At 44.5% G+C, this 17,911-nt stretch overlaps 1 protein-coding gene and 1 pseudogene across 1 annotated transcript; one reads left to right on the top strand and one right to left on the bottom strand.

The window, feature by feature from the left end:
* Window positions 1-307: 307 nt before the first annotated feature.
* On the bottom strand, window positions 308-5,555 carry LOC144717783 (chymotrypsin-like elastase family member 2A). The gene is made up of 8 exons (XM_078593435.1): window positions 5,439-5,555; window positions 4,770-4,864; window positions 4,247-4,344; window positions 3,813-3,941; window positions 3,081-3,217; window positions 2,609-2,751; window positions 1,769-1,921; window positions 308-1,229 (listed from the first exon to the last, which is right to left on the bottom strand). Exons 1-8 carry the CDS (start codon window positions 5,476-5,478, stop codon window positions 1,125-1,127), a joined length of 900 nt encoding a protein of 299 aa, XP_078449561.1. The 5' UTR covers window positions 5,479-5,555; the 3' UTR covers window positions 308-1,124.
* A 3,667-nt stretch (window positions 5,556-9,222) lies between these two features.
* On the top strand, window positions 9,223-13,806 carry LOC144717795 (chymotrypsin-like elastase family member 2A; annotated as a pseudogene).
* The last annotated feature ends 4,105 nt before the right edge of the window (window positions 13,807-17,911 follow it).

Here is a 17,911-nt window from a genome sequence, read left to right as displayed (position 1 = left end):
TGTTTTTAGATAATAAAGTTGCTAAATACGGAAGAGTCTGAGTGGTTCCTTCCTAAGTTCATGCATAATAATAAGAACTGTATCCTGCGCAAGATCTGAATCCTGAGACCGGACGAATTTACACTAAAATCATAATCAGCAAATGTTTAAGCGAGAATCACTCAATTAACATCAATTAACATTAATTGCACACAAATTTAATTATTTTAGCCTAATTTACGTAATTTCGTACTTTTTTCATGTTTTTTTTATTAGATATTTTTTCACAACACAATACATTCAACAGTCCACTAGTCATTTAATTCAATTAGATTTTTTGACATTTTTATTTTGCACCAATCCAAACTATACACCATGAGATGAGAAATATATAGAGATCACTTGCAGTATGACAAATTAACAAAACACATCAAAGGCATTAATCATTTAAAAAGACATTATCTTTATAATGCTGTAGGACCCTCAATCAACTCTCTTCCCACAATACACCATGATATGATCCAATCCTGACTCAATCGATATTGTAAAAAATTGCACATACTACCTGACCTTGACCTATATATTGAAACTTAAATGACATTTATTTCAAGAGATTCAATACACTGGATATGTAGGGTCTGTACATGTGAAGCAAACAAGCCATTTAAAGTTGGTCCAATGGTCTGGTGAGCTTGCAGCTCCAACTGTTGCTTGGGAACACATCATTTGCGAATTTAGTTGCTTGTTCAAATTTAGCATTTATAATCAGTCGAATGGTATTGTATATGCAATATTCTTTTTAACAGTGTCTATACAAAAATAGAAGATTTTAACTTGGTATGGAAAGGACAGTGTTATGGTGGACATACAATTTAAAAGATGTATATTCAATATTGAATGTAAAGTTTTCATGTTGGTATTGCCAAAAAAATTCAAAATAACGAATTGTTCAACATCTGATCTAAGTGCCAAATTCTGTTATCATTAACACTGGTAACATGTCTAGTATGGCCAAACAAACTCAGTTAATCGAACCACCCATTCTATGCTCACATGCTCGGTCTCACATTTCAACAAGGAATACCAGTAACACGAAAATGTAATTCTAGGGTTAGTGGTAGCATTGATGTAAAGAGCGTGAAGCTTTAAGCCTGTGGCTTCTTGAATGCGGCAATTGTGGCATTGACTCCACTGTTGACGCTCTGCTCTCCCTCCGCGAGCTTCGGGGCTTCACGGTACACGCTCATGACCTGCGGGAGAAACGGAAAATGGGTAATGTTTGACAGTCAGTACCTACAGATAACGAACATGATGGCAATCATACCTTGGACGAAACTAGCCACACTGATTACTCATGCCACCTTTGCTTTATGATCGATTAAAAGGTCATCACACTGTGCCATCGCTTCCATTTGCACTCAACACCTGACTCATCTTGTGGTTTTAATGTTTCCATTTAGTTTTTGACCACGGGATTCCACTGTCAATGCTTGTCTTGGTAACATGTCCATTTCAATCCTCCACATATGCCCCATCCGTATAACGGTTTCCTGATTAATTTAAAGGTTGTAGGTGACACCTACATTGATAATTACAATATAACAATTTACAATAAAATTGATATTCATGAGAGCAATAACAATAACGACATTGACAGTGACGTGGTATTAACAATGATTTTGATGATAATAACAATGACATCGCTACATTAATAGCATTAATATTGACATTGACAGCAAGATCATGGAAATAACATTGACAATTTGACATTGACATCATCGGCACTCACAGCGCTGATCCAGCTCGTGTATGCTGACACACGGGTGAACACGGTGGGCTTGCGGATCGTGTTGCAACCCAGAGATGATATGTAGCTGGTGATTCCCTGCACCACCCAGGCATTGTCCCACCGCTGGCAGTTCAGTGGGCCACCTCCATCACCCTGCGATGCATACAAGAGGATAGACATGCATCTACGTTCACTGGGTAAAGCAGCAACGGGATATGGTGGCGGGTGCTGGGAAGGTTCAGTACAGTAGATTGGAGCTCTTGTATCGGTGTCTGGATGATCAAACTTTGCAAGTGTGCTTTCGGACCGTGTTGCTAAATAACGGAGGTATATCGCACAACCCCGAAGCCTGATCCCTCCCATTGCCCAAAACGCCTTTCTGTGTCTTGCCCCATACGACTCTGGCTGCTAGACACACATGGCAGTGTCTGGCGACCAAATATGACAAGTCAACATTTGTATTGTTTTTTTTTTGTTATTCCTTGAGTTAATACAGTGATGCATTATCTTATTCTGTGTTTTGATTTTGGTAAATTCTTAGTGTCTGTGGATTAAATTTAGTCATTCTCTTATTCGAGGCTATTAAAACAGTCACACTATTTGTCGACTCGAGTTATTCATTATTGGGGTGAATGTGCACCCCTTTCGCTCCCCCAACATTAACAGGTGAGCGAGTCAGTGATATTAGTGGTCAAAGTCATCACCATGCTTGGTGATTGTTGTCCACTCACTGTTGACTAAATTAAGATTTAAAGGAAACATTTTGCTGACAAATATTCTCAACGATAATTATCGTTAAGGAATTGACGCGGGTTGGCTCGCGTTGCGCTCCATACGCACATAGCACGCAGAGCGGGTGCTGCCCCCCGCGCAGATCACGCTGCTCCTCAGGCTGCTCCCCCACCAGCTGGGCTGGCTGCACGTCGCGTAGTCCACTACGGGCAGGCTGGCCTGCTGCAGCGTGCTGGGGAAGGAGCCGCTGGCTGTTCACACGCACAGACGATGTGGAGATGAAGAGCGTTGTTGAACACATCTGAGTTAGGTGGCGTTAACAGGTGCTCCCCAAGCGAACCGTCGCTGTCTTTATGCTCAGAAGGGAAAGGCCACATAGCAACACCGCCACCCTACTGGCAGGCTATTTCCCACTCCTGACTATGCAGAGTTGTGTTCATTTTTTCAACCCCCAAAATATTAAGGGCTGAGTCAACCCTAGAATGTGACTTGTGACAGTTTCTCAGCCATCTTCATCTCGTTAATCTGCAGGGGAAATTGTCACTTTGGGCTGAATGGACACTGAGTGAACGGTACTCACTGTCGAGGGATCCCCAGCCCGTGGCGTAGCACGGGTAGTTGTTGGACAGTATCTGGTTGGCGCTGGGCAGGCAGGCGAGGCGCACCTTGCTGGAGAGAGCCACGGGCGACGCAATCTTGAACATGGCGATGTCGTACCTGTGGTGGATTGAGACAGGGGCAGCCGTGATGCGACGCTCAACACCGAACATAACACCAAGCAATGGGGGTTCAGCATGTACGAGTACAAATCAAGACAACTAATCGCCTTGTCATTATCACTGCCTTCTATTATAAAATTCTACAGTTGAAAATGACCATTCCCTAAAATATCTATTATAAAAGCCCGGCGTTCCATGTGTCCGTTTGTTTGTCCGTCAACTAAATTATTAGAGCCTTTCAGAAGGAGGCTAAATCAAAGAGATAGAGAAAGTGAACCCCCCCCCCCTCCCCCGAGAAGTTTACAACAATTGTCGACCCCCCCTCCCAATTATTTTCACTCCCCCCCCCAAAAAAAGACATTTGTTTTGTAGGCATATATGCCTATACACCCTACATTAAATAGAGTCTAGATTTCATATGTAGGCAGGAGTTAGAATAAGGCGGCCACAGGTCGCCAAAATTCTAGTTATATTAAAATTTGATATTTTGTGCACTTCAAGGCAGTGCCAATTAACAATTTTGTGAGTATATGTATGTCTGTCTATTGCAACTCTGAATGTCACGGTGTCACGTAGCCCATGTGCGTTCTCACCCGTTCGCCGGGATGCTGGGATTCCAGTAGCTATGCCAGACGGCCAGGCTCAATGGAGGGGTGACCTCCCCGAACTCGGATGTGGACACACTGTGCTTTCCCAGCACCACCCTGTAGCTGTAGCCACTCCTGCACGTTGTGGTGGATGTGGGGAGATAACAGAGCGACGGACGGTCTTAATCACTTACACCTGTAAAGATTGCAGTGAGGAATTACTAAACAGAAATAGTGCGAGTTACAGCATGGTATTTTCACTGCCACATTGCGGCAACGTGTAAAGGTCATTTATTGTAGCTGCCTCTTTGCTCCAAGATCCACTGCTCCACCTTTGGTGTCCGCAATGTTGTACAGGAAAATACTGTACAACAACTGGGCCCCGGTGCAGTTGCACCGCCTGCACACACAATAGCGACGCCACTGGTGCCGTGACTCACGTGAAGCAGCTCGCAGAGGTGAGCACCCATTGACTATCAATGAGGGTTCCTCCACAGTAGTTGACCCATCTTCCTCCAGAGTACCTCTGCACGAGCGCCTGCAATGCACACACAGCAAAGTGGTGGTAGTTACTGTCATTTTTCCAAAATTAATTACAAATTATATATCTAGTAATAAAGTCCTATCTTAGCCTGTTTGTCAATCCACTGTCGGTATGACCATGCCTCAATATTCGTCAATGCTAGTCACAGCTGGTTATGAAAGGATGGAATTCGGGATTGGTTCGGATTTAATTGCCACTGATGTTAGCAGTCGCTGGGAGTGGAACTCATGTAGCTGCTGGTTCATAGTGAAATACGTAAACCACTGTGCTTCCACTCACCCATTATAGAGTCCTTTTGTCAATCCACTGCTGGATGGGGGCCTCCACGTGGCATGTACAACAATGGATGCTGCTGCACTATGATCCACTGACAATGCAGCGTGTGGCTGTGATGGCTGTTATTCAGCCTCTGCCGTTACCTGCCAAGGCCAGGAGTTGGCGCGAGCCTCCACGCCGTTCACCACCCGGATCTGGGGATACGCTGCGATCCCACAGCTCTGAGCAGACACCTCAGCTATATGGAATAATAGCACACACACAATAGTACACTAAACTATTAGCACACATACAAAAGCACACTAAGACAAAGATCCCCCGTATAGCCTGAACAGATTGTTGGAGCAAGTTCTGTTAGCGAGCACCTATAAAGGCCTGCACGACACATTAAGAGGTGGGTGGCCAACACCACGCCCGGCCGCCTTTGTTTCCCTAGTGGCAAGGTACTCATTTGAGGCTGAGTCGACCTAGGGGAGGCCCAGAACCGGTTCAGATAATCGTCACTGGTGTTGGCCAAGAGCGGGAATCGAATTTGGGCCGCCAGGTTCGTAGCGCAGGAGGCTAACCGCTACCCTACCGCTCGCCCTACCGCACAAAAGCACACACACATATATATGAATCTCTGTTTACTATCCGAGAGATTAATGTTATGTTGTGCTGTTCGGCATTATCTCAAATGTTTTAATCCACGTACCAGAAGCTTCCGATAGAACTAAGTCCAGTTTCTGAAGCCAGAACGGTTGCTCCACTTAATCAAATGCGTCCATTGCAATCACTCAGCAGCTCAAGGTGACAGCAAGAGCAGCACTCACCTGCAACCAGCAGGGCAGCGCAGACGAGAAAGGCGAGCATGATTGATCGATGACTTTGAGCTTCTTGAAGACTTGGGGCTTCTCAATCACGAGTGGATCCTCTCCACTACCGTGTCTCACTGCTGGGACCTCTTTGCTTATATACAGAATCTGCTGCCCACGTGGGACATCCAAGGGCAAACAGAATGGAGAAGTCCAACTAGCAGACACATCCATATGCAAATGAATACTTGATTCATTCCAAATAAAGACGTTTGAGCATCTTTATCATCAGGTGGGCGTCAGCAGGTGGGAAGTGGTGGGCTATTCATGTTTTATTTTTCGAGGGCTTACAAAGCTGTGCGTTGGAAACGTAGCAGTGTGCCCAACGTTCTGTCGTTATGCAAACACAGAAGATCAGATCCTGGTTGGTATTTGACTTGGCCTATTATCTCCAATTGGTTGATAAAATGAGTAAAGTATCTACCTCTTTGTTGCAATATAACTGTGGCTGTTTTACAGGGATACTGCCCCCCACCGTAGGTATGGCGTATCTCTACCACTGGCTTAAGGTCACCAGCGGAGCTGAACACTGACAAACACTGGTTGAACAGGGAGTCACTTTAACTTGGCTTTAATTTGCTAGGTCATTATGTTATTAGAAACATATTGAGTAATCGTTGTGTTTTTTTATTAAAATTTATACAAAATGTAGTTGTTATTATGAAGACAACACGGAATATTAGTTAATTCGCCTAAATGTTTTGTTTGGGGTATACAGTCACTGGACCAGTTTAACCTTTTTGTTTGCCTTTCAATCTGGATGCAGTGGTACACGCCTACGATCTGGCATTTTGGACTGGAATGTTGGTGCATCACGTAGATATTTGAAACACTTCCAACCTGATACGATCAAAAATGGCCAAGAAATATCAATACAACAAATTGATTATCGATTCCATTAGCTGTAAGGAATAATAGCGTGCACACACAATAGAGGCTATTAAGTCAATTTTCCCACACGCCGTCGTGGGGCGGGGGGGGGTTTCTTCAGATTTTCTCAGGCTCTTTCAACACACCAAGCATACAAATACAGAGACACATATGGAGAAACACAAATACTGAGATACAAAGAGACACAACCACAGATAAACTCCTACACATGCACGGAAATATACAGACACAGAGACACAGACCCGCAGAGATATGAACAAATTCACAGACACGAATGCACTCATGCAGCTGGGAAAATTCTTGTCACAGATTTCAGCACCATTTGATTTCCTTGTTCTCGATAAGATCAGTCGAGGAATTCCGACCCAGCCACCCGGGCCCCATCGTGATGTTTTACTTGCATGTGTACCGCGAAGATCGAGCCAGCCCGAAAGCGTGCGCGGTGCCTTGGAATTCAAAAAGTTGAGAAGCACTGCAGTGCACACCCCATGACCAATATCACTACCACGCACGCACGGGGGAGCTAACGCTCAGTAAGAGCTGCCTGGTTCACAACATTTTGCACAGGAGCGGGGGACTGCTTTCTCGTAACTTATTTCTATTATTTTATTGTCTCGACCACAATGTCTCGACCAAGCTGCTCGCTGTCACCAGCGACAATGGCTCCGATGCAATCAGTGCTGTCAAGACGTTGTTTGCCCTGGTCAACGCGGATGCCGGATATGAGCAGTTGCGGGCTTACCACCATATTCGCTGCGCGGATCATTCGGTCCAGATCAGCATCGTCCAAGTTCTCAAACTGATCAAGTCGACCAACGCCGAACTATATCAGGCACAGCAAGGTCGTCCGGCAGTCGTACCGCCGTGAGGCCGAGATTGCCAAGCTCGCCAGTAAGGAGCCGACTCACCAGGACTTGCCGACCAGGTGGAATTCGACGTTTGACATGGGCAACGACGCCATCAAAAAGCGTGTCCCATTGGACATTATTATGGCGCGCTTCCAGGATGTGATCGGCGTCAGTGCTTTCTCTGAACTGCAGTGGGCAAACATCGAGGGCGTGACAGCATTCCTGCGAATGCCGCACAAAGTCATGACCTCATTGGCAGCGGACCGGAAGTCGACATTGGATCTCGTGCCATTGGCGATGGAGCACCTGCTCCGTCATTGCAATCGTGATGAAGCTGCTCTTAGAGCGATCGATGAGACCTTGACTGCGACAGGATGAAGGCCGAGCTGGTGTGGTACCACGACTTCCTGGTTCAGGAACCCGCCATTGTGGCATCCTACTTTAATCCACAGCTGCCGAAAACGACAGACCAAGACGAGTTGGCTACACTGAAGGCCACGATCCGCTCTGTCCTGCAGCATCGCTACTCGGACGTGCTCACGATCCCGCCGACGGCAGACGCTGCTCATATGGAAGAGGGGTCACTGTTCAGCACCCTATTCAGCAACGTCGGCAGCTTCATCAATGACGGCGATGAAGTCGATCGTTTTATGATTATGGGCGTCACGACCGCCAGCGCCTTCCTTGACGTAATGCAGTGGTGGTCTCTCCGCAAAGATCTGCTCCCTGCCCACTACAAGATGGCCTGCTACTACTTTGGAGCGCCGGCGACAACAACTCCCTGAGAACGCACGAATAGCAGAGCCGGGCGGGAGCTCACATGTGTTTGCCAGTCACTGTCCTCGATGCTCTTCATCCAGTCCATGTGCTTGCGCTCGTGGATCGCAGCCAGCTGCCTGAAGGTCTAACTGGGCCGGAGCGGCGTAGGATCTTATTGCCCGTCGTTCATCCCAGGACGACGGCAATGATGAACTTGATCAGGTTGTTGATGAGATCGTCATCGACCAAGACGACTGGGATGAGGAAGTTATGGAGGATGGTGTCTTCGACAGCCTCAACGCCCGATTCGAGAGTATTCTATATGAATAAAGCGTTCTACCTAGCATTTACCTGTTATAAACCTTTGTCATGGTCATGTGTAGTACCCCAGTAATTACCCTGTAATCGGGTAATTTGTATGGAGTAAGGGTAAAAGGTAAGGTAAACGTAGGCTCGTTGCTTTTGAACTTTTACCTAACCTTGCTGCGGTCTATTTAGAATGGCTTCTTTTCTATAGAACTGCTTTTTGTGTTTGTTGTCCTTCCCCCGCACCTACGATTATCACGTCTAGCTTCATAAGGTGCATACGTGATAGACTTTATCATCACAACTACATTTTGTATCCATAAAAAAACATCAAGAATAACCAAATGTCATTCAAACAAGGTGAACAACACGTAAAATTTCAAATATAAAAGCCAAACAAGTATCTCCCTGTGCAACCAGTGTTGGCCAGTGTTTCCCTCGCTGGTGGCCAAAAGCCAGTGGTGGAGATTCCACGTACATATGGTGGGGGCAGTATCCCTGTAAAACTACCACTGTTAAATTCCAAAAAAGTGGTACATATTTTACTAATTTTATCAACCAGTTGAGATAATAGGCCAAGTCAAATACCAACCAGGATGTGATCTTCTGTGTTTGCATAAAGACACAACGTTGGCTAAATGTCTACAACGTTTCTAACACAGTTTTAAGCCCTCGAAAATAAAACATGAATAGCCAACCAATTCGCACCTGCGGACTCTCACCTCATAATAGAGATACTGCAACGTCTTTATTTGGAATTAATCAACTTTACATGTGCATATGGATGTGTCTGCCAGTTGGACTTCCCTATTCCGTTTGCCCATAGAGGTCCAAAGTGGGCAGCAGATTATGTATATAAGCCAAGAGGTCCCAGCAGTGAGACACGGCAGTGGAGAGGATCCACTCGTGATTGAGAAGCTCCAAGTCATCGATCAACCATGCTCGTCTTTCTCGTCTGCACTGCCCTGCTGGTTGAGTGCTCCTCTAGCTGAAACCTTGATCTGCTGAGTGATTGCAATGCACGCATATGATTTAGTGGAGAAACCGTTCCATCTTCTTCGGGAACTGTACTTCGTTCTAAAAAAAGCTCCTCACACAAGACATACCTACATGCCCTTCGGCTGTGCCCGGATATTGCAATTTTTTTCAAGGACATTGTCAAATACTTTCATATTATCTGTGGCACGAATGTTAGGTCCTTCGTGGATTCCTCCCTATGGGGCCTGAAACCTGCGGGAATTTCCAAACACCAGAACACGTTACCCCAAGCCTTTAATACCACGGCGAGGAAAACTATCTTAGGTGATTGGAAGGACCACAAACTCCCTTTCTGGAGACATTCGAGTCGATCATTATATTATCTGGCCGCAATGGAGCACCTTAGTTAATAACCCCATATAACACGGATCACCTAATGGAAATACGATGATGAATCCGAACAGGGGAACCAGAGGAAATGGTGAAGAGGTGGTGGAACAGGCCTCAGGAATCACCTTATTTTCAATATACTTTGAATGAGAGTAGTTCCAAGAAGAGGAATGGGCGGATCTGAGCTTCAAGTTCTCTCCTTTTTCACGTCACTCGTTATTTTGGTTATACCGCATGGTTTAAAAAATTATTCTGATATACCCTCAATAGCCCCTGTTTGAGGGGATAAAATGTTTTACCATAGAGAGCACAACTCCTGGATATGCAAATCCTGCATGTACGTTGATATGCCCTCATCGCTGATTTGGGTTTTTAAATAGAACAATATATGTACAAGAATCTCCTGCGACGTGGAATGAAACATTGGACATCATACAGTATAGCACAAGGTACAACCCAAAAACGCATCAGAGATAATGTGAGTGGGATTGTGTTTTTTGTTGCTATTGTGTGCGTGTGCGCTATTGTGTGTACTGCATAGAATTGTGTGTGCTATTGTGTGCGTGCGCCTTTGTTCCTCACAGCTGCGGTGTCGGCTCAGAGCTGTGGGATTGCAGCGAATCCCCAGATCCGCGTGGTGAACGACGTGGAGGCTCGTGCCAACTCTTGGCCTTGGCAGGTAACGGCAGAGGCTGAATAACAGCCATCACAGCCACACGCTGCATTGTCAGTCGATCTCAGTGCAGCAGCATCCATTGTTGTATATGTCACGTGGAGGCCATCATCCAGCAGTGGATTGACAAAAGGGCTGCATGTGTGCACCATGAAATGTTCAGATCTTCCATTCTTCGCACGATCATGGGAGAGTGGACGCGCAGTAGTTTAAGCATTGCACTATGAACCAGGCTACATGGGTTATATTCCCAGCGACTGCTAGCATCAGTGGCGAGTGAAATCCGAACCAGTACCGGGTTACACCCCTTCAGAACCAGCTCTGGTTAGCATTGTGAGACAGTGTATTGACAATAGGGCTAAGTTAGGACTGTATTATTCGATATAGAAATTTGACGAAATCTTAGACAAATGACCGTAACTACCACCACTTCGCTGTGTGTGCATTGCAGGCGCTCGTGCAGAGGTACTCTGGAAGAAGATGTGTCAACTACTGTGGAGAAACCCTCATTGATAGTCAATGGATGATCACCTCTGCGAGCTGCTTCACGTGAGTCACGGCACCAGTGGCGTCGCTATTGTGTGTGCAGGCGGTGCAACTGCACCGGGGCCCAGGTCCTGTACAGTATTTTCCTGTACAACATTGCGGCCACCAAGGTTGGAGCAATGGATCTTCGGAGCAAGGAGGCAGCCTCTATAAATGACCTTTACACGATGCCGCAATGTGCCAGTGAAAACACCAAGCATTAACTCGCACCAATTATCTTTACAGGTGTAAGTGATTAAGACCGCCCGTCGCTCTGTTATCTCCCCACCTCCACCACAACCTACAGATGTGGCTACAGCTACAGGGTGCTGCTGGAAAAGCACAGTGTGTCTACATCCGAGTTCGGGGAGGTCACCCCTCTATTGAGCCTGGCCGTCTGGCATAGCTAGTTGAAAAATTGAACACAACTCTGCATAGTCAAGAGTGGGAAGTAGCCTTTCAGTAGAATGGTGTTGTTGCTATGTGGCTTTTCCCCTCTGAGCATGGAGACACGGACGGTTCACTTGGCCAGCACCTGTTAATGGTTCGCTTGGGGAGTAATGGTTAATTTGGGGACAACCTGTTCACGCCACGTAACTCCGATACTTTCACCCACGCTCTCCCATCTCCACGTTGTCTGTGCCCGTGAACAGCCAGCGGCCCCTTCCCCAGCGCGTTGCAGCAGGCCAGCCTGCCCGTGGTGGACTACGCGACGTGCAGCCAGCCCAGCTGGTGGGGGAGCAGCCTGAGGAGCAGCGTCATCTGTGCAGGGGGCAGCACCCGCTCTGCGTGCTATGTGCTTATGGAGTTCAACGCGTGCCAACCCACATCAATACCTTAACGAAAATGACTGATGAGAATAGTTGTCAACAAAATGTTAATTTGGATTATTAATTTTGTCAACAGTGACTGCGAGTAGACACCAATCACGAACCATGGCGATGACTGTGACCACTGAGATCACTGATTGGCTGACCTGATCATCTTAATTTTGGAGCTTTCGTGACTGCAGGAATTTGTTTCTTTCGGTAAAATCACGTATAAATATAAAATAATAAATTAAATAATAGCATACGACGTTTCGATTGCAACACATGCAATCATCATCAGGTATAAATGAAATAGCAACAAAAATCTAACCAGAAAACTATAGACAGACATATAAGCAGACAGATATCACCAAGATACATAGAGAGAGCAACACATAGGCACAAAAAAAGAGACAGTCTCTGTGACGAGGCCTTAAATAGAGAGAGGGGGCGGGGGCGGAGAGAGGGAGGGGGTTAGAGAAAAAATTAACATGTCAATGGGTAGGACGACGGGTGGTAAAGTAAGCAAGCTTGAAAATTAGGAGAACGGGAGAGTGACACATTAAATAAAAAAAATCTAGCAAAATATCGAAATGTAATGTAATGCAAGACAGAGAGTCGGTCAACACACAATTAACGCATAGCCGGTCGATTACGTATTTCAAAGATTGCTAAGCTAGAATTTAAGTGTGAAAATTCCAAAGAGAGACAAAACACAAAACACGAGGAACGGAGACACACAGACAGAGCAGAACATAAGAACGACAAAAAACGAGTGGAGACAGAAAAAGAACACTAAATACACAGGCAAAGAGAGAAAACAAAAAACCCAGAGAGCGGAGGGGGGCGGCGCACATCCCACCCCAATAATTAATAACTCAGACTGGACAAATAGTGTGACTGCTTTAGTCGCCTAGACTAAGAGAATGACTAAATGAAATCCACCGACACCAAGATTTGACAAAAATTCCACAGAATACGTTTATGCATGACTAAATTCAATCCATAAAGAACAAACGAAAAAAGTACAAACGTTGATTAAATTAATGCCAGAGCCAAGAGAGTGCGTATTAATTTGCCACTTGTCATATTTGGACGTTTCCCTGCGACGTGTGCCTAGCTACCAGAGGAGTGCGGGGCAATACACAGCAATACGGTCCAAAAGCACACTTGCTAAATTGTCTCATCCAGATACCGATACAAGAGCTACAAGCTCCTGTACTTACCCTTGCCAGCACCTACCACCATATCCCATTTCTGCTTTACCCAGAGTTAACGTGGATGCATGTCTATCCTCTTGTATGCATCACAGGGTGATGGAGGTGGTCCACTGAACTGCCAGCGGTGGGACAATGCCTGGGTGGTGCAGGGAATTACCAGCTACGTCTCATCTCTGGACTGCAACACGATCCGCAAGCCCACCGTGTTCACCCGCGTATCAGCCTACAACAGCTGGATCAGCGTTGTGAGTGCCGAGGCTGTCAATGTCAACGTTCTTACCATGATCTCGCTGTGAATGTCAATATTGATGCAATTACTGTAGCAATGTCATTATAATTGTCATACAAATGGTACATTCAAAATTATTTTCAACAACACGTCACTGTTAATGTGATTCTTGTTATTGGTCTTATAAATGGAAACATAATTGTCAATGTTGATATTGTTGTAAATATCAATGTATGTGTGACTTAACCTACAACCACGTACTTAGTCAGGGAAAGGTTGTATGGATGGGGCATATGTGTAGGATTGAAATGGGAGTGTTACCAAGACAGACATTGACAGTGAAACCCAGTGGTCAGCAATCAAATGGAAACATGAAACCACAAGATGGGTCAGGTTTAGACTATAATAGAAGAAGCGATGGCTCAGTGTGATGACCTATGTATCTTTATCGATCACAATGCAAGGGTGGCATGTAGAATCGGTGTGGCTGGTATCAGGTATGAATGCTATCATGTTCGTTAGCTGTAGGCACTAACGTTCTAACACCACCCATTCCACGTTTCTCCCGTAGGTCATGAGCGTGTACCGTGAAGCACCGAAGCTCGCCGAGGGAGAGCAGAGCGTCAGCAGCGGAGTTAATGCCACAATTGCCGCATTCAAGAAGCCGCAGACTTAAAGCTTCACGCTCTTTGCATCAATGCTACCACTAATACTATAATTACAGTTTCTAGTTACGGGTATTGCATGTTTTAATGTAGGACTAGGCTTGTGAGCATATAATGTGTGGTTCGATTCAGTGTCTTTGTATGGCCATGCCAGACATGTTACCGATGTTATTGACGCTGACACAATTTAGCATTTAGATCAGACAGTTAGCAACTTTGAAGTGCCACCATAACACTGCACTTTACACACCAATTTAAAATACGCTACCTTTGTGTAGTCATTGTTAAACAACATTGCATATAAATGCTACATTTTTACATTATCCACTTAGTTTAAAAATTATGTATTCTCAAGCAACAATTGGAGCTACAAGCTCACCGGACCATTGGACTACCTTTAAATGGTTTGGTTGGTGCACATGTACAGTCCAATATCAATTGAGTTAGGATTGGGTCAGGATATATCATGGTGTATTGTGGGAAGAGAGTTGATTCAGGGTGATACATCATTGTAAAGATAATGTATTTTAAAATTACTAATATATCTGATGTGTTTTTCTGGATTCATCATACTGCAGTGAGCTCCATATATTTCTGGTCTTATGGTGTATACAGTATTTTGTATTAGTGCAAAATAAAAAAAAATGCAAAGAAAATTCAGATTTTATTAAATGACCAGTGGACGTATCTCCAGACACCTAACACCACTCACCACTCATCTTGCGCTCAACCAATACTTACATTCACCACACTCACGACACGCCTGACCATCACTATTCAGCTGAACCTTACCAGACAATCACCACTCACCTGGAACTCATCTGACACACTAAAACTGACATACATCATTCACTTCACACTCACCACTTGCTTGACGCTGCTTACTCTTGCTCTCACCACTCACTGAACACTCATCAGTCACTAGTTAATACAATTCCTGTTTTAAGGGCTGTAGTCGAATAGTTACTAAAAGCGTCACTACATGAAGTGCAATACTCTGTGGAATATGGCAGGAAGAGCACTACTCAGCCATTAGCAGTCGCAATGAGTTTCTGCGGATAATATCACCCGCTAGTTGTCCCAATGACCCAAAGTCGAGCTACAGGATTTGGACATCATAATCATTGTTTGTACAAACATTACTGACCTACATTAAATACACCAACCATGCCCTGCAGGAGTAAATCATAAACTAGCCATATTTTGGAAAAACAAGTCAGATTTGACATGGGACGTAAAATATAGAAACTAACATCTGGTACTAAAGTTGTATTACCGAATCTATCAACAGAAGGTATGTATCGGATTACTTGTTCTTGTGGAAAATGCTATGTTGGGCAGACAGGACGAATGATCACCACGAGACTAAAAGAACAGCAAAGGAATATTAAATACTCCCAAATATAACTGTCGGTAGTGGTAGAACACGCGTACCCAACAAGGACACTCAATTGATTTTGATACTGTTAAAGTTACGTGCAAAATTAGTTACAACTGGCTAAGACTAATTGGATAATCTATCGAAATTGAGAGAAATCTGTTTTAATTTTGGAGCTTTCGTGACTGCAGGAATTATTCTTTGGTTTTTTCGGTAAAGTCACGTATAAAGATAAAATAATAAATCAAATAATAGCATACGACGTTTCGATTGCAACACAAGCAATCATCATCAGGTATAATGAAATAGCGATATAGAATCTAACCAGAGAACTATAGACAGACATATAAGCAGACAGATATCACCAAGATACATAGAGAGAGCAAACCCAGGTACAGAGACGATCACCCCTCTCTGTACCTGGGTTTGCTCTCTCTATGTATCTTGGTGATATCTGTCTGCTTATATGTCTGTCTATAGTTCTCTGGTTAGATTCTATGTCGCTATTTCATTATACCTGATGATGATTGCTTGTGTTGCAATCGAAACGTCGTATGCTATTATTTAATTTATTATTTTATCTTTATACGTGACTTTACCGAAAAAACCAAAGAAGAAATCTGTTTTTGAACCGTTCGGATAGCTATACACTTAGTGCTGCTTGGAAACGAATAATTAAAACACATTCCTGCGGAGGGAGCTGGTAGGAACGTTGGGTTGCTCGGTCAATGGCCAGGGTCAACGGCGGCATGGTGTATTCCGCAAATATGGCCGACTGTGAGGGCGGGCACAAGCCGGCGTGAGTAGGTTAAACGTTGAGTTTTATAAGGGCACCACGGGGTGACCAGCCCCTCCCAACCCAGCCCCACTCCTCCCACCAGCCACCACCCAACCCAGCCCCTCCCCACCCTCCCCTCCCCACCCAGCCCCTCCCCACCCTCCCCTCCCAGCCCCTCCCCACCCTCCCCTCTCCACCCAGCCCCACCCCTCCCTTTTTTGGATGCACGACGGACGGACGGACACAATAATCCCCTGTGGGCTGGTGTAACCAGGAGGTTCCTACCAGTATAATACATTGTTTACATGCATGTCTATCCAGGTTACCATACGTTAATGGGGATTACCTGTGAGTAGACAATGACAGGTACTGCTATTTTAGTGTACACAAATGAAAGGGGATACAAGAACAATGTGCATGGATTAGGTGCATGTATAATGTACGTTGATTACCATAATTTTCTTTATGCAAGCCACCCACTTTTATTTAGCACGTCAAATTGTATTAATTTCCGTGGTAAAATATATATTTTTTTACTTTAGTGCCAATAAAAGTGTGTGCATTGAAAAACTTGTTTTTAACCTTTTTTTAAATCCTTTATATTAAGTTCGCGTGCTTGCTTGCTTGCGTGCTTGCTTAGGACCGTGCAAATCTTTCGGTCGTTTTATAACCCACTTCCCGTGATTCAATCGAGCTGACATTTTCCACACAGACTCGTTGTGCCAGACAATTATTGTTCGTGAAAAAAAATCCCAAAATTTTACACTTTTTAGGCAAAAAAAAAATATTTTACATATATTCAAATAGAACGCATTTATGGCTTTGGCTGAACGTCAGAGTGTAAGAGCCCAGAGCGTAACCCCTCCACAGGCCGTGGCGGAGTAACGCAGTTGGTAGTGCCCTTGCTTCCCATGCCAAAGGTCGCGGGATCGATCCCCGCGTCCTCCACAGGCGAATATATTTTTAAATCCTTTATATTAAGTTCGCTTGCTTGCTTGATTGCGTGCTTGCGTGCTTGCTTTCTTGCTTACGACCGTGCAAATCTTTCGGTCGTTTTTAAACCCACTTCCCGTGATCCAATCGAGCTGACATTTTCCACACAGACTCGTTGTGCGTGACAATTAATTTTAGTGAAATTTTTTTTCCAAAATTTTACACTGTTTAGGGAATTTTTTTTAAATATTTAATTACCAATTGCTTAATGCTGGCAGACAATCATCTGACCCATAGGTGGCAGCCATCTCAAGCCAGAGGACGAAAGGACTCTAGCCGCCACGCATATAAAGGATTTAGAGTGAAAAACTTTGTTTTTACGGGTTAATTTTTTAAACAATGAAGTGCTCTCAAATGCTGTATGTGTGTACAGCGCTCGCTATGAAGGTTCCTGCGTAGGTGGTCCCGCAGCCAGTTCGCTCAACAAATAGTTATTTGTGGAGTTTTTCATTCAGAAACTGGAACTCTGAGAGCCCCATGAGTACTCGTGTCCGGCTCTGCATTGGGTATCTATGCATTGTTTATTGTTGCCAATACTCAAGGCTCGTGCACAAGGATGACATAAAGCAGCTTTAAAGTTAACACAATTTATTGATAATTTCATCAGCATTACTGCTTCGATAAGTCTCTTGCAAAATGTAATTCTCGTGGACATGGCTTAATGAGCTTAACGACTGGTTAGACTATAGAGTTTGTCCGAGTGTCAATAGGTTATATGATCCATTAACAATATGTCAAACTAGAACCAAATCCAACCTATTCCAGCAGATGCATTTATGTGTGGATGGGTGACCCTGCAGTGATGACCAAAAGCATGAATGCATCCTTTTACCTGTGTTAAATAAAATAAAATAACGTGAGTGGTAAAAACGAGGATGATAGTATCCCTCCCCCACCCGCCACATCAACTCGGAAACTCAGATAATAAGACTCACTGACCTGTATCATGCAAATTATCAAATTATAAAAGTGAATACAAATTTGTTTGC

Source organism: Lampetra planeri, chromosome 4 (assembly GCF_965212315.1).
Source record: "Lampetra planeri chromosome 4, kcLamPlan1.2.h2, whole genome shotgun sequence".
Taxonomy (NCBI): domain Eukaryota; kingdom Metazoa; phylum Chordata; class Hyperoartia; order Petromyzontiformes; family Petromyzontidae; genus Lampetra; species Lampetra planeri.
Note: the sequence above shows the minus strand (reverse complement) of the source record. Positions and strands in the feature narration are given on the sequence as shown.